This window comes from Pogoniulus pusillus, chromosome 29 (genome assembly GCF_015220805.1).
Source record: "Pogoniulus pusillus isolate bPogPus1 chromosome 29, bPogPus1.pri, whole genome shotgun sequence".
In the NCBI taxonomy this organism is placed as follows: domain Eukaryota; kingdom Metazoa; phylum Chordata; class Aves; order Piciformes; family Lybiidae; genus Pogoniulus; species Pogoniulus pusillus.
In genome coordinates, this window is record NC_087292.1 from 4,445,161 (window position 1) to 4,467,900 (window position 22,740).

Genomic DNA, 22,740 nt, shown 5'->3' on the forward strand with positions numbered 1-22,740 from the left:
AGTGAAACACAGCAGTACTGCTTCATGTTGAGAGGCATTAGGAATGGGATGTTTCACCAAGTACCTGTCAGGAATTACTGACAGTCTGAAAGGTGAACTTTGACCTCATGCTTCATAATTATGTCCTGATATAGTCACTAACACACACATTCATGGTGATATATATGATCTATATGACAGCTTCTGCAGTGTCGTCTCTGCTTAACATTTGCCATTGTCTGCATCAGCAGGATGTCCATGGGTACAAAGTCATGGGGAAATAAACCCTTAAGTGTCCAGACTCTTAGAATCATAGAATCAGTCAGGGTTGAAAGGGACCACAAGGATCATCTAGTTCTAACCCCCATGCCATGGGCAGGGACACCTAACACTAGATCAGGCTGTCCACAGCCTCATTCATCCTGGCCTTAAACACCTGTAAGGATGGGGCCTCAACCACCTCCCTGGGCAACCCATTCCAGGGTCTCACCACCCTCATGGTGAAAAACTTCTTCCTAATATCCGGTCTGCATCTCCTCATTTCTAGCTTTGTTCCATTTCCCCTAGTCCTGTCACTACCTGATGTTCTAGAAAGTCCCTCCCCAGCTTTCTTGTGTGTTCCATTTTGTGTGTGTAGCAAATGCTCAGAAAGTCAATCATAGGTATTTGCTTCAGTGTGACACATGCAGCTCTAGAGTTCCAAACTTCATTTCCAAATTGTGTGGAATTTCTTTGCAAGCCTTGTTTATCCATCAGCACTTCAAATCACAGAGTAATGGAATGCAACTTAATGACTCCTGCACTGAATGAAGTGTGGGTCCTTGTAGAAAGTGCTAAACATTCCTTACAAAGAAGAAGGGTTTTGCAAGTCAGGACTTGAGATTGATGGAGGAAGAAAAAATTTGGTACTTAATAGTAGGTTGATCATTCTACATTTCAGTTTCTGATTCTTCACTTCTACAGGATGAGATGCTATTTGGTCTGCTGCTAATTATGTACTTGCCATTATGGTAATAAGCAGCTCTCAATTTTGTTGTTATGACTGCAGAGCACTTGGTAACAGGCCAATAATGCATAAAGACTGCAGCCTGTCTTGCTGGCTGGCACTCATCACTCTTACTGTGTGTTCTGTCTGTCCCATGTGCTGGGCTCCCAGCTGTGAGGGATAGAGGCAGTTTGCACACCGTTTGTACAGTGCTGCTCACCACCATGTCAGCAAGATCACAGCAGCACAAATACTTACATACATACAGGTATAAACACATAGAATCTGCATCTCACAGGCTGCAGAGATCCCAGGTCTCACTCTGCAGCAGTGTTGTGCTTAAGTGGATTTTGCCTTGTATTAGGTAGTCAAGTGACCTTGTTTCAGCTAGGAAGCATGAGTGAGCTGCTGTTTCTTGATGGTTCTTGGACTCTTTGACAGCCATACTTAGGGAGTGTTGGTGTTAGAAACTGACAGATTGTATATAGAATCATGGAATCATTGAGGTTGGAAAAGACTTCTAAAATCATCAAATGCAACCATCAGTGGAATGCCACCATAACCACTAAACCATGTCTCAAAGTGCCATGTCCACATGTTTTTTGATGATGACCCTTGCCTGGGTAGTCTGTTTCAGTGTCTGACCACTCTTCCAGTAAAGATTTTTTCCTGATAACCAACCTAAACCTCTCTTGGCACAACCTGGGCTCTTGTCCTCTTGCCTTGTTGCTAGCTACCTGGGAGACAAGAGCAACATCCATCTCTCTACAGGAGAAGTGTAGTCTTGAACCTGGGAAAGAACAATCCCATAGGTCAGGGACTGATCTGCTGGAGAGCAGTGAAAGGGAGAAGGAGTCCTGGTGGATGGAAGGATGATCATGAGCCAGCAGTGTGCTCTTGTGGCCAGGAAGGCCAATGCCATTCTGGGGTATATTAAAAAGGCTGTGGTTAGTAGGTCAAGAGAGGTTCTCCTGCCCCTCTGCTATGCCCTGGTGAGGCCTCATGTGGAGTATTGTGTCCATTTCTGGGCCCCCCAGTTCAAGAAGGACAAGGAACTGCTTGAGAGAGTGCAGTGCAGAGCCACAAAAATGATGAAGGAAGTCGAACATCTTCCTTATGAGGAGAGCCTGAGGGAGCTGAGAATTTTTAGCCCAGCGAGTGCCAGGATGATGGAGCCAGGCTCTGCTGGGTGATGCCCAATGACAGGATAAGGGGCAATGGGTGGAAATTGAGGCATAGGAGGTTCCATGTGAAGCTGATGAGGAGTTTTTTTTACTGTGAGGGTGACAGAGCACTGAGACAGGCTGCCCAGGGAGGTTGTTCAGTCTCCCTCTCTGGAGATATTCAAGAACCATCTGTTTGTTTTCCTGTGGCCAGCAGGAGCAGGGAGGTCATTCTGCCCCTGTACTCTGCACTGGTTAGACCACACCTTGAGGACTGTGTCCAGTTCTGGGCCCCTCAATTTAAGAAGGACATTGAAATGCTTGAACGTGTCCAGAGAAGGGCAACGAGGCTGCTGAGAGGCCTCAAGCACAAGCCCTACAAGGAGAGGCTGAGGGAGCTGGGATTGGTTAGCCTGGGAGAGGAGGAGGCTCAGGGAAGACCTTGTTACTGTCTGCAACTGCCTGAAGGGACATTGTAGCCAGGAGGAGGTTGCTCTCTTCTCTCAGGTGGACAGCACCAGAACAAGAGGACACAGCCTCAGGCTGCGCCAGGGGAAATTTAGGCTGGAGGTGAGGAGAAAGTTCTTCACTGAGAGAGTCATTGGGCACTGGAATGGGCTGCCCGGGGAGGTGGTGGAGTCGCCGTCCCTGGAGCTGTTCAAGGCAGGACTGGACGTGGCACTTGGTGCCATGGTCTGGCCTTGAGCTCTGTGGTAAAGGGTTGGACTTGATGATATGTGAGGTCTCTTCCAACCTTGGTGATACTGTGATACTCAAGAAACCCACCACTTCTACCCTGCATTTTTATGATAGGTTTTTTTTCTCTGATGGAGGCTGGTTTGAGGCTTTGGTAGCTATGCATAAAACTTGGAACAACGAGAATCAAACACAGGTTTTTTTCTCTAGGTGTGTGGCTTCTGTTGCATAACCACAAATGCAGGAGAATACTGTGCAGGTTACCTTGACATTGGTTTTCAGACACAGGACCCATTAAAATTAGCTTATTTCTACAGTCTAAATTCCATTTGTTGTGCTGCACTCTTCCAAAGTCTAAATAGGTTCCCAGATTTGTTCAATGGTAATAGGATCTCTTTCTTACCTGTATCAGGAGTAACACAACAAGAAGTAAGGAGTATGTGTGTGACAATGGAATTCTTTAACTAACTGCAGGTAGTTTGGGGAATATTCATCAGAGAACCAGTAAAACTGTGATGTCCAGGATCCTGGTGGCCTTCAGGTCTAGAGGAGATGCTCTGTTTGCTTTTCCATAGCTGGACTATCACATTTATTTGAGTGGTCTCACCTTTTGGTTAGGGAATTGCTGCCTGTGCTTGGGCATTTTTACCATTGTGCTGCAGCTGGGGAAATTACCAACTCTCACGTCCCATCATCCATAATTTCTCTGCTATTAGTTGTTCACTGTTGGTAGCTCTAAGAATAGATGAGTAGAAAATGTCATTCATTGTTCACCACTGTAGACTGCTGTCCTAGGCCTTCAATCTCTTATTTTTAATGGCCACAAAATAGGTTCTTTCAGAGGGTTCGAACTGTCTCTTCAGTGCTGTTTCACAGGAAAGGTTGTGATGCAGGATGAAGACTCTTGAAAGAGAATGGGGTTTATCAGACATGAAGTTTGTGATGCAGGACTCCACACTTGTCCTTGTTGCACTTTATGAGATTACTCTCCCCCAGCTCTCCAGTCTGTCCAGTGCCCACTGAATGTCAGCACAGTCAGATGGGATCATAGAATCATAGAATCAACCAGGTTGGAAGAGACCTCCAAGATCATCCAGTCCAACCTAGCACCCAGCCCTATCCAGTCAACCAGACCATGGTACTAAGTGCTTCATCCAGTCTTTTCTCGAAGACCTCCAGGCACAGTGCCTCCACCACCTCCTTGGGCAGCCCATTCCAATGCCAATCACTCTCTCTGACAACAACTTCCTCCTAACATCCAGCCTAGACCTATGCTGGCACAACTTGAGACTGTGTCCCCTTGTTCTGTTGCTGGTTGCCTGGGAGAAGAGACCAACCCCCACCTAGCTACAATGTTCCTTCAGGTAGTTGTAGACAGCAATGAGGTCTGCCCTGAGCCTCCTCTTCTCCAGGCTGCACACCCCCAGCTCTCTCGGCCTCTCCTCATAGGCTTTGTGTTCCAGGCCCCTCCCCAGCTTCGTTGCCCTTCTCTGGACACCTTCCAGCACCTCAACATCTCTCTTGAATTGAGGAGCCCAGAACTGGACACAGTACTCAAGGTGTGGCCTGACCAGTGCTGAGTACAGGGAAAGAATAACCTCCCTTGTCCTACTGGCCACACTGTTCTTGATGCAGGCCAGGATGCCACTGGCTCTCTTGGCCACTTGGGCACACTGCTGGCTCATCTTAAGCCTACTATCTATCAGTACCCCCAGGTCCCTTTCTTCCTGGCTGCTTTCCAGCCACTCAGTCCCCAGCCTGTAGTGCTGCTTGGGGTTGTTGTGGCCAAAGTGCAGAACCCTGCACTTGGCCTTGTTAAATCTCATCCCATTGGCCTCTGCCCACCTATCCAGCCTGTCTAAGTCCCTCTGCAGGGCTCTCCTACCTTCCAACAGATCAACACCTGCTGCCAGCCACTGTGCTAGTTTAAGCCTGGATGGGATATATAAGTGAGAGAAATTAGATTATAGGCTGTCAAAAGGAAACAGTGGTGATGTCTACTCCACTCATAGGCTTGCTGAGTCCCAGTTTTTGTCTCAGCGGCAAACTTACTGACATCCAAAACAAATTGAATGCAGTTTGCCTCTAAATCTTTTAGATCTATCTGGATAATGTCAGATGTTTCTGAATTGTAATATTTTAGCAGGTGAAGATCATGTTCCAAAATCCTCTTCAACCTGTGTGACAGTGAGATGAACAAAGCAGAAGCAAGGTTGTTCTGGAGCATTGCTGAAGCATGTTTAGGGTTCATAGGAGTCTCTGTTGGGTATTCTTTGTTGCATGCAGAAGTAGAAAGTTTGTTGGTTCTTTCAGGGAAGTAGAATAATTGAAATGCATAAAGACTGCTGTAAACATTCAGTTTTCAGAGTGTAGCAGGCACACATTCCTCTCGTGCTGCTTTACACTCTCTGGAAAGACTGCCACATGCTTTAAAGATGGAAGAGATCTCTTTCTGTTTTGGGAATCACCATGAAACTCCACATTGTTCTTCCTGAAGCTTATCTTGTTACAGAATATGTTTCTCAGTGCCACATTTTTAATACATGGCTGAGTTGCTCACGTAGCTTTATGAGCAGTGTGGCCTTAGTGGAAGCACAGCAGTCATTGGCAGCAACTTTTGGCTCTTCTTTGCAATTTGTTGTGTGTTTCTTGTCGGTAGAAGTAGGAGGGTGATTATTCAGTGTTTAATTTCTAGGATGAAAAGTGCTGCTTTAGCTGTGAATGCTTTGGAATCTAAGTAAAGAATATTTAAATGTAATTTTTTAGCAGGGCCTGTTGTGACAGGACAATGGTTTTAAATTAAAAGAGGGAGATTCAGACTACAGAGAAAGTTCCTCACTGAGAGAGTCATTGGACACTGGAATGGGCTGCCTGGGGAGGTGGTGGAGTCACCGTCCCTGGAGCTGTTCAAGGCAGGATTGGACGTGGCACTTGGTGCCATGGTCTGGCCTTGAGCTCTGTGGTCAAGGGTTGGACTTGATGATCTGTGAGGTCTCTTCCAACCCTGATGATACTGTGATACTGTGCAGATGTCACTGCTCACTGCAAGGGGGTTGGGCTAGATGACCTTGAAAGGTTCCTTCCAAGCTAAACCATTCTATGTTCACTGATATCCAGGTATTCAAGTAGCTTCTTCAGGTTTCCTAGTGCTTGCTCCCAGACACAGAAGACAGAAAACTTCTACATCTGAATGAAGCTTTTCTGTGGTAACAACAAAGCCTGCTCTGTGCTGGTGCTGAATGTGTTCCTCAGTCTGCCCGAGTCTGTCATTTCAGTCAGTCACAGAGAGGAATGACTTCCTGAAACAGGCACTCTTCAAATTTCCATGTAAAATTGGTCAGTTCTGGTTTGCCCAGGTTCCTTCGGAATGCCGAGATCTAAACTGTACTCTTACTCAGGCTAGGAGTGAGGAAAAAAGTGCTCAGGTGGCCATGCCCTCTGAGAATCCCTTGCCTGGAGAGTTTCTTAAATGCTTCCTTATGTGACGCAGGTAGGTTGGGTGAAGAATTCCTAGGCTGCTGCTTTAGTGGGACATCTCCCTGAGATCCCTGTTGTCAGGCTTGCTGTGTGCTGTTACAGCATCAGCTCTGTGGAATCTGTCAGATTGGACTTGCCTTCTCATGGGCAGATGTGATTAGTATGTTTCACAAATCTGTCCCAGGAAAATAAATGTTTAAATGAGAACACTTTGCTTTACGAGCTGAAAGAGCCTAGCTTTGTATGTCAAGCCTGGCATACGCTTCTTTGTAGGGGGTCATAAAGTCTGCAGGCTGGAACATGAGGCCACATTCAGTCTCTGGCCCTACAGCCACTCATTAATCATTATTTCCAGTTATAAAACAACATCCTCATGCTTGCTTCACCAGTGTGTTGTGAGGACCAACTGTGTGCACTTGTAGAAATGCACTGCATGGGCACACAGCAGTGTCCTGAGCTGCGAGCTGAGCGTTCGCAGTATCAGCGGTGAAACAGCATAGTGGACATGGCTGAGTCTGGAAATCCCCACCACGTTGCTCTCTCACGTTTAAACTCCAGCCTGCCTGTTGCTTTAGTTCTCCTCACTGCTCCTCATCTGTTCTGTGCATTTCTAGTAGGTGGACAGGATGGTTAAGGGCAATGGGATCTTTAATTCCTCATTTTACCTTAACTGAAATGAAGAATCCTGCCTCAGGCTCTTCCTGCAAACCTAGCAGGTTGCTATGGATTAAGCTGCTTAATCAATCCAGACAAACCATTCCATGCTGCTTCATAGTATTCAATACCTCCAGTCACTTGCCATTTCAGCAGCTTAGTGCCTAACAGTCTTCCCTTCTGCAGACAGAGATGTGCCAGAAAGCAAAAGCTGCTAAATAGCCACTATAGACCAAGCTATACAATCTTTTTGCCTTCATCCTTTCCCACCATCATAAGCTGGTAGCGTAGCAACTGATGAAGCTGCTTGAACTTGAGTTGACCTGAAATTACATGTTTCACGGTTTATGTGTTTATTTCTGCCTTTCTACTTTTTTTTGGTGCTCATTGAGTTTACATTTCCAGCCCCTTTGGGAGATTAGCAGTTTGTTCATGCAGAAAGCTGAAGTAGCTTTAGTCGCACATGATATATGAGCTAGAACAGCCCTTGGAGTTAGAAACATGAGAGAGAAGGAAAGCTGGTCCTGGCTGCTGACTGGTGGAGAGGACCTTCCTTTTGGTAGGAGGTGGATCCAGTTTTCTGCATCTTTGTGCAGACTTGGTGGAGCCATGAGAAAGAAGAGCCTTCACTGGACTCGTGTTTCAAATTGACTATTAAAGAAGTGATTGGTACCAGAGTGCAAATGTGCACAGATGTAGTCATGGAATCGTAGAATGGTTTAAGTTGGATCATCCAGTTCCAAACCCTGCCATAGGCAAGGAGACACCTCCCATTAGAAGAGGTCACTCAAGGTCTCATCCAACCTGCCCTTGAATACCTCCAGGGAGGGAGCAGCCACAATCTCCCTGGGCAACCTCTGCCATTGTCTCATCACCCTCACTGTAAAGAAACCTTTCCTAACATCTAGTTTAAATCTCCCCTCTGCCAGATTAAGCCTTGTCCTGTCATTATAAGACCTTGCAAATAGTCCCTCCCCAGCCCTCCTGTAGCCTTCTTCAGATACTGGAAGGCCACTCCAAGGTCTCCTTGAAGCCTTCTCCTGTCCAGGCTGCAGATCCCCAACTCTTATAGCCTGTCCTAATAGCAGAGCTGCTGCAGTCCTCTGAGCATCTTCATGGTCTCCTCTGGACTGGTTCCAACAGTTCCATGTCCTTCTTGTGTTGGGGGCTCCAGAACTGCACAGAGTACTCCAGGTGGTGACTGATGAAAGCAGAGTAAAGGGGCAGAATCACCTCCTTTGTCCTGCTGGCAATGCTTCTCTTGCTGCAGCCCAGGACATGGTTGCTGTTTGGTCACCCAAGGATTTTTTACACAGGGGAAAGAGAAAGCTCAGAGAGGTTCAGAAGTAACCCACAACTCAAATGACTTTTACCTGCATGGTTGCAGCATGTTCTAGTGGAGAAGTCAGTGTGTTTATACAAGTTTCTGGAAAGCTCCAGTGTTTTCATCCCCTTCACTGAAGCAGGGATGATGATCAGTTCTCATACTTGGTGATGCTGTTGTAGTTACTGTCCTCAGATATGGTCTGTGTGCAGATGTGTTCTTATAATAAATCCTAACTTGATTTTGATGGAGTGATGTGAGTTGGAAGGGACCTTAAAGATCATCTAGTCCCAAGCCTCTCCTATGGGTAGGGACACCTTCCACTAGACCAGGTTGCTCAAAGCATCATCCAGTCTGGTCTTAGACTCTTCCAGGGATGAGGTGTCCACAGCTTCTCTGGGCAACCTGTCCCAATGTCTCACCACCCTCATAGTAAAGAATTTCTTCCTAACGTCTGATCCAAATCTACCCTGCTCTGGTTCAAATCCATTCCCCCTCATCCTGTCACCACATGGCCTTATAAAAAGTCCCTCCCAAGTACTGGGAGGGTCTATAAGGTCTCCTTGTCACCTTCTCTTCTCAAGGCTGAACAGAGACAAATCCCTCAGCCTGTCCTCATAGGGGAGGTGCTCCAGTCCCCTGACCATCTCCATGGCTTTTCTCTGGACCTTTTTCACAGGCCATTTCAAGACCAATATGAAATATTAATCTAGATGTATCTAATGGGTCTGTCACTAAAAACAAGTTTCAAGAAATCAGGGAAGTAGAAAAAAAATAATAACTGATTATTCTGTGAGAAAAATACCTCAAGGATGGGTTTGGAGACCAAGATTTGGTTCAAGCTTACTTGACATTCTCCTGCAGGAATAAAATGGAGCAGTTAGGTGCTGGGATGAGAGTCCTAATCTTTTTTTTTTTTTTAACTGATTTTTGGTCAAATGAAAACTGAACCTTTTTTTATCTGTGTGACACAGGCTCAACAGAAGAAGCTAAAATGCTCCAGCTTTAGAACAGTCTTAGGAAGAGAATGAAATTCTTTCTTTGACAAGCACTTTAAGTACTGAATTATTAAATCAAAGGGCATCACTGTCACCAGTGCATGCTCTGGCTTCATTTCTAAAAGAAAAGTGAGTTGTGCTCATCTTTTCCTGAGAAAAGCATCACCATTTATCCTCATGTGATGGTTTTAGGCTGCAGCACCTGAGTTCTGCTGTCCTGAATGAAGGCATTCAGAGAACACTCAAAGACCATGCAAGCCCTCAGTATTATTTCTTGCTAAGTGGCTCTTTGCACAGATTGCTTTGTGGCTTCCACCTTATATAGACCAACTGGTCTGATACCTCCATGTACTTCACATTGAAGGCCAGGTGCTGAGAAAGTACAAGTAAGAAGGTAAAATACATTTCACCTGGATTTTAAGACCAGCCAAGGAAGGAGAAAGATCAGGAAGCAGTTAATTTTACCTGTGTTATACATGTACATTAAGATGTGCCCATTTCTTTCCATTAAATGTGTAGGGAACCTGAGACCACCAGTAGAGGCTTGAACACAGTAAAGGAGTATTAACAATCACCTTCTGAATGCCTAACTTCTTAATGCAGTTGAGTCTGTCATGGTTCATGAAGGATCTCTGTGAACAGAATGCCATTCCATAAGCACCAAGCAGCAAACTGCTGCTTTTTGTTTGTGATGCCATTTGGTAGCCATTTTCAGTTGAAAAACCCTTAGGGGAAAAAAAAAAAAAAGATAGTTAATTGTTCATGATTTCCAGCCCTGGGGAATTTGCCACTTGTAGAGGTTACCTGTACAGGCTGACTGTGCACTGTTGCCTTTTGGCACTCTCTTACGGGTGTGTTTTGCCAGATATCAGTCCTGAGCTATTAAAGAGCCATGAGAGAGTCTGTAGTCACCTTTTTCTCCTCTTTTACAACATAAATGATGAGTCAAAGAGAAGCATTCAGTTCTAATCTATGTGAGTTCTTGTAATAAGCTTTACAATTAGAGCAGAGACTCTTCCATCTAATTCACTTAATTTACGCTGGGAAATGAGATACTGTTCAACTAATCCAATGATATTTTCTTCTTTATTAGAGAATGAAAGCATTCTCTGAGGCTCTGGTGGGATTCAGGCTAAGCTTCTGAGACACAAATGGAGTGAAATGTTAATGAAATAGTATGCTGCTGTAATTCCCAGTTGGTATCTGCTTCCTTCTCCTTTAACCCACAGCACAGTTAGAGGAGTTGGTGGGAGGCAATGGGTCTGGGCCACCACTTTCTAGTCTCAGTGTGACCTTGTAAGTATTTGTTTGATAAGGTGCAACTAGTACAGGTGACCTTCCTTTAGCCAGAGTTCATTCCAGCTGTCTTGCATGGTGACTGCAGTGCTTCTAGGAAGTGGTTAAGAGGTTTTCTACTGCTCTGTAGCAACTCCTGTAAGCATTGCTGTGCTCTTCTCTTTAAACATTTCTACTGCTCTGTACCAATTCCTGTAAGCATTGCTGTGCTCTTCTCTTTAAACATTTCTACTGCTCTGTAGTAACTCCTGTAAGCATTGCTGTGCTCTTCTCTTTAAACCTTTCTACTGCTCTGTAGTAACTCCTGTAAGCATTGCTGTGCTCTTCTCTTTAAACCTTTCTACTGCTCTGTAGTAACTCCTGTAAGCATTGCTGTGTTCTTCTTTTTAAGCCTTTCTACTGCTCTGTAGTAACTCCTGTAAGCATTGCTGTGCTCTTCTCTTTAAACATTTCTACTGCTCTGTAGTAACTCCTGTAAGCATTGCTGTGCTCTTCTCTTTAAACCTTTCTACTGCTCTATAGTAACTCCTGTAAGCATTGCTGTGCTCTTCTCTTTAAACCTTTCTACTGCTCTGTAGTAACTCCTGTAAGCATTGCTGTGTTCTTCTCTTTAAGCCTTTCTACTGCTCTGTAGTAACTCCTGTAAGCATTGCTGTGCTCTTCTCTTTAAGCCTTTCTACTGCTCTATAGTAACTCCTGTAAGCATTGCTGTGTTCTTCTCTTTAAGCCTTTCTACTGCTCTGTAGTAACTCCTGTAAGCATTGCTGTGCTCTTCTCTTTAAACCTTTCTACTGCTCTGTAGTAACTCCTGTAAGCATTGCTGTGCTCTTCTAATTAAACCTAGACAGCATAGTTGCTTAATTTAGAACATAAGGAGCATTTCCCCTGCTTCTTAAGGGAAAAACCCAGAGGATATGCATTTGTCTCTTTCATCAAGCTGCAGTGAGTTCTCCCTTCATATCTAAGTACTACACCTACACTGTCTGAGATGGAAATGGGAACAGTCTGTAGTTGTTGAATTTTGAGGCTTGGGGAATGTCAGAGGACAAACTCCTGCCTTGAACTGGGTCTCTTGCTCCACTGCTTTTCTTTGATGACACAAATTACCATCATCTGGGATCTCTAGAATCTGTTCATCTCTTTGTTTTCGTTGCTGTTATGCTGCTTCTTTGAACACTTTGCTCAGTTCTTTCACATCTTTCTGGATGTTTGGTTTGGTTTGTTTTTTTCTCTTCCCATCTTCTTGTGTATCAAACACAGAGTCCCTTCTAAACAGAAACATCTTCTCTTAAGGGAAAAGGGAGAAGAAAAAAGTGCATGAGATGCTGTGGGAAAGGAGTATTCTGTGTCATAAAGTACTAAAGTTACTTATAAAGTACTAAAGTTACTTATCACTGTGTTAGTAAATTCTGTCTTGGGAAGAAGCATCGGATGGGAAATACTGCCCTTAAATGTGCTAATCCATGGGACAATATAGCAGCCCCCTACTTAGAATCATAGAATCAACGAGGTTGGAAGAGACCTCCAAGATCATCCAGTCCAACCTATCACTCAGCCCTATCCAGTCATCTAGACCATGGCACTAAATGCCTCATTCAGTCTTTTCTTGAACACCTCCAGGGACGGTGCCTCCACCACCTCCCTGGGCAGCCCATTCCAATGCCAATCACTCTCTCTGTGAAGAACTTCCTCCTTCCTTACTGCTCTATTGTCCTGGTTCTTTAGCTAATTAACCCACCTACCACAAGCTCTTTTTGGCTGTCAATCTTTGATTCTGAAGCACATAAGCATCCTATAACTGATGGTTTTCTAGGATGAACATGGTGTTGGTCTCAACAGGACCACAGAGCTGCATCACATAGCGTAGGGATGCTCGCAGTGGGTGAGAGGTAAACCTTTGCCCTGCAAGGATGATATTTGCTTGCAGGGACTGCTCTGCTTCATAATGGAATGTAAAACCAACAGTGAAGGCTTTTTCACCTATTACATGTATAGATCTATGAAATCATTGCCCCTTGCTCTGTAGGCTGTTGAAATCTTTATTTTCCCTCTTCTCTCACATTCCTGGATTTGGCCTTTAATCAAATATTCAGAATTGTTGATTTCAGAACTGGTTTGGGCTGCTTTTCTTTGGGAGCAGACAGACTGTATCACTCACAATTTACCCATCCAGGTGAATTAATGAATCACTTTATTAATGCCACTGGCACACTTTTCCAACACAGCTGACATGTGCCACTGCTGTCAGCCTGTTCCATTCTGTGAGACATATCTAAATGTCTCTCTCTTAGACAAAAAAATAAAAGCCATTAGTGCAGTGTCAGCACAGTGAAATAATTTCATGCTAAATAGGATAAAATCCTTGTGCCATTTCTTTGTTCAGTAAATGGAACTAGAAGTTTGGACAATCACTGGAAAATAAAATTCAGCTGCTGTGTTTATTTTAGTAGTAGAAAGTGTGCTAACAAGCAATGCCAATATAAAAAGTGTCATTCAGAGCCCAGGCTGCTTATTGAACTGTGGTGTAAAACCAGAAAGAGTCCTCTTGGGTGCTGCTCAGACAGTTGAGTGGATCTCTAATAGCCAGCAAAAAGATGTGCAAAGCAGCTGTGCAGAGGAGAAAAAATCTGCCTAAAGGGGAAGGGCAAAAAATGTGAACAAAGGCATTTTGACATGTTCCATTTTTTGTAAGAACAGCTGGGTTTGCCTTCTTAACTGCCACTGAAGTACCTGTGTTCTCAGCAGCTTTTAAATAGTAACACTCTGGGGCTGTTGTGCAGAAAGCTATGGTTTGTTCTGCAGTTTTTGCTTACAAAGGTTCTGAGAAGCTTGAAATTTGGCTTCCTTGCCTTCCAGTCCCATCCTCACCCATTTGGCAAGCACTGGCCACAGCTGCTGGTTTGGGATGCTAGGAGAAAAGCTTCAGAATTCCCATTAGTGAGGGAATAAACAGTATCATGTTGGAAAACACAGATCCTGCTTGTCAGGCAAATGTCTTTTAATAGTAGCTCCCATCTCTACCTTTTCAACCTACAAAGAATAAAACCAGCAGTGTAGCAGGACTAGAGAGGTGGTTGTCCCCTTGTACTTGACACTGGTGGAGCTACACCTTGAATATTAGGTTCAGTTTTTGTATCCTCACTTCCAGAAGGATGTTTTGGTGCTAAAACTTGGTTCAGAAAAGTATGATGAAGCTGGCAAAGGGCTGGAGAACAGGTCTGGTGAGAAGTGATGAAGGAATTGGAGTTGTTTTGCCTGAAGAAAAGGAGGCTGAGAGGAGACCTTGCAGCTCTCTACAGCTCCCTGAAAGGAGGTCATAGCGGGTTGAGTGTTCTCTTAGAATCATAGAATCACCCAGGTTGGAAGAGACCTCCAAGATCATCCAGTCCAACCTATCTTCTCACAACTCACAACCAATAGTACAAGAGGAAATGTCCTCAAGATACTCCAAGGGAGGTTAAGATAGACATTAGAAAAAATTCTATACCAAAAGGGTTATCAAAGACTGGAACAGGCTACCCAGGGAAGTGGTTCCATCACTATCCCTGCATGTATTTGGAAGTTGTTTAGATATGGTGCTGAAGGGTAGGGTGTAGTAGTGGCCCTGGTAGAGTTAGTTAATGATTGGGTTTGATGATCTTAGATGTCTTTTCCAACACCATGGCAATTCTGTGATCCTTCTGATTTTATGTTAGAACTTGTGCTGTGTCATCAACAAAGCTGGGGAGGGGCCTGGGACACAGCCCTATGAGGAGAGGCTGAGGGAGCTGGGGTTTAGCCTAGAGAAGAGGAGGCTCAGGGGTAACCTCATTGCTGTCTACAACTAACTGAAGGGAGGTTGTAGCCAGGTGGGGTTGGTCTCTTCTGCCAGGCAACCAGGAAGAGAACAAGGGGACACAGCTTCAAATTGTGCCAGAGGAGATCTAGGCTGGATGTTAGGAGGAAGTTGTTATCAGAGAGAGTGATTGGCATTGGAATGGGCTGCCCAGGGAGGTGGTGGAGTCACCATCCCTGAAGGTGTTCACGAAAAGCCTGGCTGAGGCACTTAGTGCCATGGTCTGGTTGATTGGGCAGGGCTGGGTGCTAGGTTGGACTGGATAAGCTTGGAGGTCTCGTCAACCTGGTTGATTCTATGATCCTAGGATATGTATGAAAGGGACTAGGACAGGACTCTGTGTGTGTGTCAACTGCTGCTCTGTATCCTGCTCTGAGGCCTGGATGCATGTGGGTGTGCACAGCAGAGGTTTTGAAAGGACTTCAAGGTCATCAAGCAGTGTGAAAGGCACAGACTGGGTGTCTGCACCAGATACAAGCCTGTTTTCCTCCTCTATCAGGCATGACTGTTAAAGGCCTTTGCTGGCTTCTCTCTGTTTGTTTGCTAGTTGGTTTTTTTTCTTCTCTTTTTCTTTGGGGTTTTTGTTTAGTTTTGGCTTTTTGGTGGTGGGTTTTTTTTTGTGTGTGTGTTTTTGGGTTTGTTTTGGTTTGTTTTGTTACTATTTGTCATTGGTTGTTGTTGCTTTCTTTTCCCTCTGCTTCTCTTCAGTCATAAACTGAGTTTATTTCAGAGTTTGAGAGCAATTTCATGTGCTGGTATGGCTGCTCAGTAACAGACCAAGGGTACACATTAGCACTTCAGAAACAGGATCGTTCCATTCTGCAGTATATGATCTTCTGTGGCTTTGGGGGTGCTTTTTGTCCACAACCATCTGTAAGCCATCACATGCAAATGGGAGTTTGTGGTCACCTTGGCTGTACATGTTATCAGATGGCCATGGTATGAACAAGGAGGAGAGTAAGCAAAAGAAAATTACTTTTACTCATATAAAATCCATGGTTTAAGAGGTTTCTCCAGCTGTTTTAAGATTGCATCTTCTACAGTACCTCTTTCTTAAGGATTCTTTCACAGTGAACAGTGATAACAGTTGTTGGGGGAATATTCTCTAATTTTCCAGTCTTCCCAGTTGTATCTGGAGGGTTCATGAAGCCCATTTTTCTTCCATCATCTAGCAATTGCCCAGAATTGCCTTGCTTAGAAAACCACATCGTTTTCCAGTAGTAGAAACACTCAGAAACCACTGCCAAAGAGTAAAACACATGTTTCTTCACAGTAGTTGGAAAGTACAGTATTCACAGCACTGAGCCTCTCAGAAATCATGGAGCATTTGGACAACCTTCTTAGTGATATGATATTTGGTCTGCTTTGGTCCTTTGGGTTAGTTTTGTTTCTCACACTCTTTGCACTACTGAGCTTTCTGTCATGGTGAAGCCCTGAAAGTGTTCATCTTTCTCAGCTGTAGACCACAGTTGCATTTCCTATTCTTATGGGAGCAGAAAGGCACAGCCCAAATTCCTATGTCTGCACATCTGGACCTACAATTACATCTATTTGTGTTCAATAATTCCCTTTTGTTGAGCTTATGCTTACACAGGTCTTTTGTTTCATTGAAAGTGAGCATCCAGGAGCAACATTCTTGTGTCCTTCCTGAGTCTGAGGTTCAGAGTAGGTATAATTCCAATTGCACAAGTCCAGTTCCTGATGTCCTTGCTGGGGAGCCTTGTGGCTTTCTTCTCATACCTGGAGAAAGAGGGAGAATGGTTGAAAGGGAGCAGCAAGCTAGAGAAAGATTGCAACAAAAAAGTACTATCTGGATCCAGTGGGGCTAAAGATGTGGCTGATCACAATTACAAATGTGCAAGGCTGATCTGTCACCATCTTTATTTAATCAAGGTTGCTCAGAGATTGTAATTACAACAACCCTAACGTCAGGCTGGTCATCTGTAACTGGCAAGTGTGTTTAGTTACAAAGGGCAAAAAAGGTTCCTTATTTGTGTGCTGGTTTTGCTAAATAATGGGTGACTTGTTTAGATCACTTGTAGTACTTTGGTACAGAGTGAGATTAAGGAAGAAAACATTGCTTGTCTAGTCAGGGCCAGTAGGAAAGAGCTTGTTCTGGTCAGTGAGGTGGGATTGAGCTTTGAATAACTGCAGCAGCTGCTTATCTTAGTTTCTGATGTCTGGAAAAGGGGAGCAGCAACAGTTTGAACACCTGATTTTCTAATATTCAAATAGTACTTAGGGGTAGGTGTTCAAGCAAAGACTGCATGAAGCACTCAGTGCCATGGTCTAGTTGACTGGATAGGGCTGGGGGGTAGGTTGGACTGGATGATCTCGAAGGTCTCTTCCAACCTGGTTGATTCTATGACTATGGAGTATGGACCTCTAAGAGGTCCAGAGCAGCCAGAAGTAGGCAGGAAATTGTAATCCTAAGGTTATTTCACTCCCATAATTCTTTTGTCTTACTTTATTTAAGCTGACAGCAAAGCCAGTTCCTGCTTTTCCTTCCCTCTCCTCCTGGGGAGATTTGCTCTGCTCTCTGGTAACAATGGGGGAGTATCAAAGCCTCTCTAGCTTGACTAAAGAGGGGAGCAGTTCAGCCCTGGCCAGCCCAAGCTAGCCTAACAGTGTGGGTGGAGGAGGGGGGAAAGAAAGAGCACTGAGGCTTATGGTGAAGCCTAGGTGGGAGAAGGAGTCCTGAGGTTTTGGTTTTGTCTGTTTGAAGGGAGGTTTGGAGAATGTTTGGGCTTGATGGGATTCTGTGTGTATTTCATATGCTTCTGCACTGGTTTGCATTGTAGTTTGTAGTTATTAGTAGCACCTCCTGTTTAATCTTTGATTATATTCTGTATTTCTATCTAATCCTCTGTGTGGGGCTTTTCTTTAATTACTTTGTAAGTCATTTTAGAGCTCTGTCTTCCTCCACTGCCCCTTGAAATGAAAACACACCATCACCTTTTTTCTGGGGGAAAAAGAAGCTGGGATTTGACCTAAAATACAGAAGAGAGTAATGCTGAATGTCATCTTAATTAAATCAGTTTGGCAGTAGTAGGTTCTAAACTTTCTAGATGAGACTTTCATGCCTGTTTAGCAGGACAAACTGGTCTATTAATTAATCTCAGTCCCATGAATCTCTTCTACCTTGCAATCAAATCCCCAAGTAACCTGGATCACATTGCTGTTGAAGTCTACAGCCTAGGAGAAAGGAGTTTAATATTTCATTCGTCTCGTGTTCAGCTCTGATGTGACTTGTAAGATGTCATTTTTGCTTTGGGAATAAGGATCACTAAGTCTTGCTTTTAATTGTCTCACAGCCAGAAAAAAAAAAAAAGTAATAAACTATTTATGATTTACAACAATTTGATTTTTAACAAAAATGTATCTGCAGCCCTTTCCTGAGAACTAATTTCTTGGAGATGTAACCTTCCAGAGGCAAAACATAATCAGCCTGACATTTCACATCAGGAAGAGATCCTGGCAGGAGTGAGGGGAAAGAGTAAAATCAAAGCAAAAACAAATCTTCTTGTGACACAGGTTTTTATCCTGTTGAATACCTGCTGTAGTTACAATCCAGGTTGCTTTGTTTGTGGGAGCGAGTCCAAAGGAGGTCATGGAGATGATCAGAGGGCTGAGGACAGGCTATAAGAGTTGGGGCTCTGCAGCCTGGAGAAGAGAAAGCTTCGAGAAAGCCTTGTAGTAGCTTTCCAGTATCTGAAGGGGACCTACAGGAGGGCTGGGGAGGGACTATTGACAAGGTCTGGTAATGACAGGACAAGGAGTAATGGGTTTAAAGTGGCAGAGGGGAGATTGAAACTGGATGTTAGGAAGAAGTTCTTTCCAGTGAGGGTGGTGAGACACTGGCACAGGTTGTCCAGGGAGACTGTGGCTGCTCCCTCCCTGGAGGTGTTCAAAACCAGGCTGGATGAGGCCTTGAGCGACCTGTTCTAGTGGGAAGTGTCCCTGCCTGTGGTGGGATGGTTGGAATTGGATGATCTTAGCAACACTACAGACTGGGGACAGGGTGGCTGAAGAGCAGCCAGGTAGAATGAGACCTGGGGCTACTGGTAGATAGTAGCTGAAAATGAGCCAGCAGCTTGCTCAGGTGGCCAGCAGGACAAGGGAAGTTATTTTTCCTCTGTACTCATCACTGGTGAGACCACACCTTCAGACCTGTGTCCAGTTCTGTGCTCCTCGATTCAAGAGAGATGTTGAGGTGTTGGAAGGTGCCCAGAGAAGGGCAACAAAGCTGGGGAGGGGCCTGGAGCACAGCCCTGTGAGGAGGGACTAAGGGAGCTGGGGGTGTGCAGCCTGCAGAAGAGGAGGCTCAGGGGTGACCTCATTGCTGTCTACAACTACCTGAGGAGAGGTTGTAGCCGGGTGGCTACAACCCAGGCAACCAGCAACAGAACAAGGGACACAGTCTCAAGTTGTGCCAGGGGAGGTCTAGGCTGGATGTTAGGAAGAAGTTCTTACCAGAGAGAGTGATTGGCATTGGAATGGGCTGCCCAGGGAGGTGGTGGAGTAGCTGTCCCTGAGGGTGTTCAAGAAAAGCCTGGATGAGGCACTTAGTGCCATGGTCTGGTTGATTGGCCAGGGCTGGGAGCTAGGTTGGACTGGATGATCTTGGAGGTCTCTTCCAACCTGGTTGATTCTATTCTATTCTACTCTATTCTATTCCTTCCAACCTGAAGCATTCTATGATTTGCATTGGTACAGGGCAGAACTCTGCAGTCAATCTCTGGGAGATAAGGTGGCTCATTGTACTTATTTAGCCAGAGGAAATGAAATTAAGAAAGATTTCAGTTGATCATTTCACAGGGTAGTAGCTTATGTGCATCTTCACTTATCTTCACTTGCTAACCTGCAACTCTCCAGAGGGGAAAGTCTCATCTTCCTCCCATTGTGTAGTGTTTAAAGTCCTTTGTCCCACGTTTCTGTGGGGCCTGAATTCTTCCAGCTCTCAGGGTTCTGAGAGGAACCACCTTTGAAGAGGTTTTTAGACGATCTCCCACTGAACTCTAATGTCTTGCAGTAACATTTATAGATTGCTTTTTCTGAGACAGAAATGTACTTTCTGTCACTTGATTTTCACAAGAGAATAAAATTTGTGTCCTCTGGACTGAGGGCCAACCACATTAGGGTGTGACAGAGACCAAACTCGGTGAGATTAAAGGAACTGCTCAGAACCTTGCACAAATTAGCTCGGGTTTTCACACTAGGCATGGAGTCTCCAATATGCAGATGTTATTTATACACTGACAGAAGAGGGGAAAAAAAACTAAAACTCAGGCAGGCAGGCAGAGCCCTGTAGATTTGGTGGGGTTTTTGTATATGTGTGCAGCTTTCATCAAAGGGAGCTGCTGAGATGTCTTTTATTGGGTTGCTTTTCTTTTTATCACAGAGGTGGTATGCAGCAGATGGGTTCCTGCCTCCTTGTGATGCTGTTCAGACATCTCTAGGCACTCCTCACAGCTCATGCAGACTTTGCATGACTACCTTTGCTCCTGAAGTTAAGCAAACTTTGCAATCAATATGACAGGGGGTGGTGATTCACTGCTGCTCTGGAGTTTTCCTTAGTTCTGAGCTACCAAAAGCCCCCGTTAGTCGGATCTAGTGATGTCCTTGGCTGCTGTCACTGGCTATGGGCAGATCCCTGGTGTTCAGGTTTGCTGCTGTTTTCTCAGACACACAGCCAGTGCTGTGATTAAACAAAGAAATCATATATCCTGCTTTTAACCCTTACTTTGCTTGATAACATCACAACATGAACAAGTGATTGGAATTTTCCCCTCCCTGCTAATTGTGTCCTGTTAAGCATGACTCCTTGGCCAAACCCCACTAACCATGACCAAGTATGCTCTTGATTTCAGATTATTTTCCCCTTGCACCCACCAATATTGAGTGCTGTTGCTCACATGCCTTGAGGAGGGAACAAATAGAAACTTTCTGATCTTTTCAGTGACTTTTGTGGTTTATTTTAAACAGAAGTTGCATTGTGGTTGCTGTATATTTACTGATCTCTGCTAATACTATCCCCAGGCTAAGGAGGTTGAATTTTTAGTGCAAATAATGGTCTAGATTCACAGATTGCATCAGATTGGAAGGAACCTTCAAAGGTCATCTTGTGCAATTCCTCTGCAGTGACTGTGTATATAAATAATTAAAATAATGAAAACAAGTCTCCTTGGAACCTTTTCCTCCCCAGGCTGAACAGCCCCAGTTTTTTCAGCCTGGCTTTGCAAGAGAGGTTCTCTAACCTTCTGTCCATCTGCATCATCTAGTTGATTGGATAGGTCTGGGTGATAGGTTGGATTGGATGATCTTGGAGACCTCTTCCAACCTTCTCGTGTCCAGAGAAGGGCGACGAGGCTGGGAAGAGGCCTTGAGCACAGCCCTACGAGGAGAGGCTGAGGGAGCTGGGATTGGTTAGCCTGGAGAAGAGGAGGCTCAGGGGAGACCTCATTGCTGTCTACAACTACCTGGTGGGAGGTTGTGGCCAGGAGGAGGTTGCTCTCTTCTCTCAGGCGGCCAGCACCAGAACGAGAGGACACAGCCTCAAGCCACACCAGGGGAAATTTAGGCTTGAGGTGAGGAGAAAGTTCTTCCCTGAGAGAGTCATTGGACACTGGAATGGGCTGCCCGGGGAGGTGGTGGAGTCGCCGTCCCTGGGGCTGTTCAAGGCAGGATTTGATGTGGCACTTGGTGCCATGGTCTGGCCTTGAGCTCTGTGGTAAAGGGTTGGACTTGATGATCTATGAGGTCTCTTCCAACCTTGGTGATACTGTGATACTGAGATACTGATTGATTCTATGATTCTGTGTCCTCCTCTGGACCCACTCCAGTAGGTCCATGTCTCTCTGTTGGTGCAGGCCCCAAAGCTAGACACAGTACTTCAGGTGAGGTCTCACCAGAGCAGAGTGGCAGAATCACCTCTCCTGACCTGGTGGGCATGCTGATTTTGATGCAGCCCAGGATGCCATTGGCCTTCTGGACTGCAGATGCCCATTACTGGCTCATGTCCAGCTTCTCATGCACCAGGACTCTCAAGTCCTTCTCTTCAGGAAGGAATTCTTATCAGCAAATAGCAGGAGGAACTGTGCCTGTGTTACCAAAGGTTCTGGGACAACCTTGCTTTACAGCTGTGTAGCAGAAATCTTATCCTCTTGACAAAATTATCTCAGGCTTCTCATGATTTCCTTTCTGCCTACAGAGCCCCCAACTCCTATTGCCCCTCCTGAGCTGCTGGCTGTCGGAGCCACGTACCTCTGGATCAAACCCAACGCCAATTCCATCATAGGAGATGGGCCCATCATACTGAAGGAGGTGGAGTACAGGACGACCACTGGGAACTGGGCAGAAACACACATTGTGGACTCTCCTAATTACAAACTGTGGCATTTGGATCCTGATGTGGAGTACGAGATCAGAGTGCTGCTTACTCGCCCTGGAGAAGGAGGCACAGGGCCCCCTGGGCCACCGCTCACAACAAGAACAAAATGTGCAGGTAGGGCTTCTGCTGCTTTGTGATACAGCTCAGGTACTTAGGTTCTACTAATAACATCTTAACAAATGGTCCTCCACACAGCCTTATGGATGTGCTTCATCAGATCTGAACAACACTATGAAACCTGGGATGTTTCACTTTTTATTCCATAGAGAAGTGTTCAACAAACTCATTTTTACTCATATAGAATAGTTGGCAGACTTTCTGCTGCTGTCTGTGGCTGCTTTCTGTTGGAATGGGCAAGCATATGAGAGTATTCTAACCAGTTCTCCAGTAAGCAAGTTGTTGTTAAGATAATTATTGTGTTTATATTATTGTAATTATATTCTTGTAGGATTTATTATTCTATTCTGCTCTGCTCTATTCTGTTCTACTCTGCTCTATTCTATTATGTTCCACTCCTATTCTGTTCTGCTCTATTTGAATTCTATTCTACTCTACTCTATTCTATTCTGTAGTTATAGAGTACCAGGTTGGAAGGGACCTCAAGAATCATCTGGTCCAACTTTTCTAGGTGGATAGTACAGTTGAAATGAGCTGGCTCAGCACCCTGTCAAGCTGAGTCTTAAAACTATCCAATGTAGGGGAATCCATCAGGGGAATCTTAGCCAGGGGAATCCACTGGCTAAGAAAAGGCAGCCAGCATAGAGGGCTAAGAAGAGATAGGATGGAGGGCTAAGCTGGTGAGGGGCCTGGAACACAAACCTTATGAGCAGAGGCTGAGGGAGCTGGGAGTGTGCAGCCTGCAGAAGAGGAGGCTCAGGGCAGAGCTCATTGCTGTCTACAACTACCTGAGGAGAGGTTGTAGTCAGGTGGGGTTGGTCTCTTC

General features: G+C 45.0%; 1 protein-coding gene across 13 annotated transcripts in view; it reads left to right on the plus strand.

The window, feature by feature from the left end:
* Positions 1–22,740, plus strand: part of PTPRT (protein tyrosine phosphatase receptor type T) — a 767,160-nt gene that overhangs the window by 463,759 nt on the left and 280,661 nt on the right. For all 13 annotated transcript variants that reach the window (XM_064167548.1, XM_064167549.1, XM_064167557.1 and 10 more), the window contains one exon: positions 21,618–21,911. In XM_064167548.1, coding sequence (XP_064023618.1) covers positions 21,618–21,911 — 294 coding nt within the window. The remainder of the gene's footprint in view (positions 1–21,617; positions 21,912–22,740) is intronic.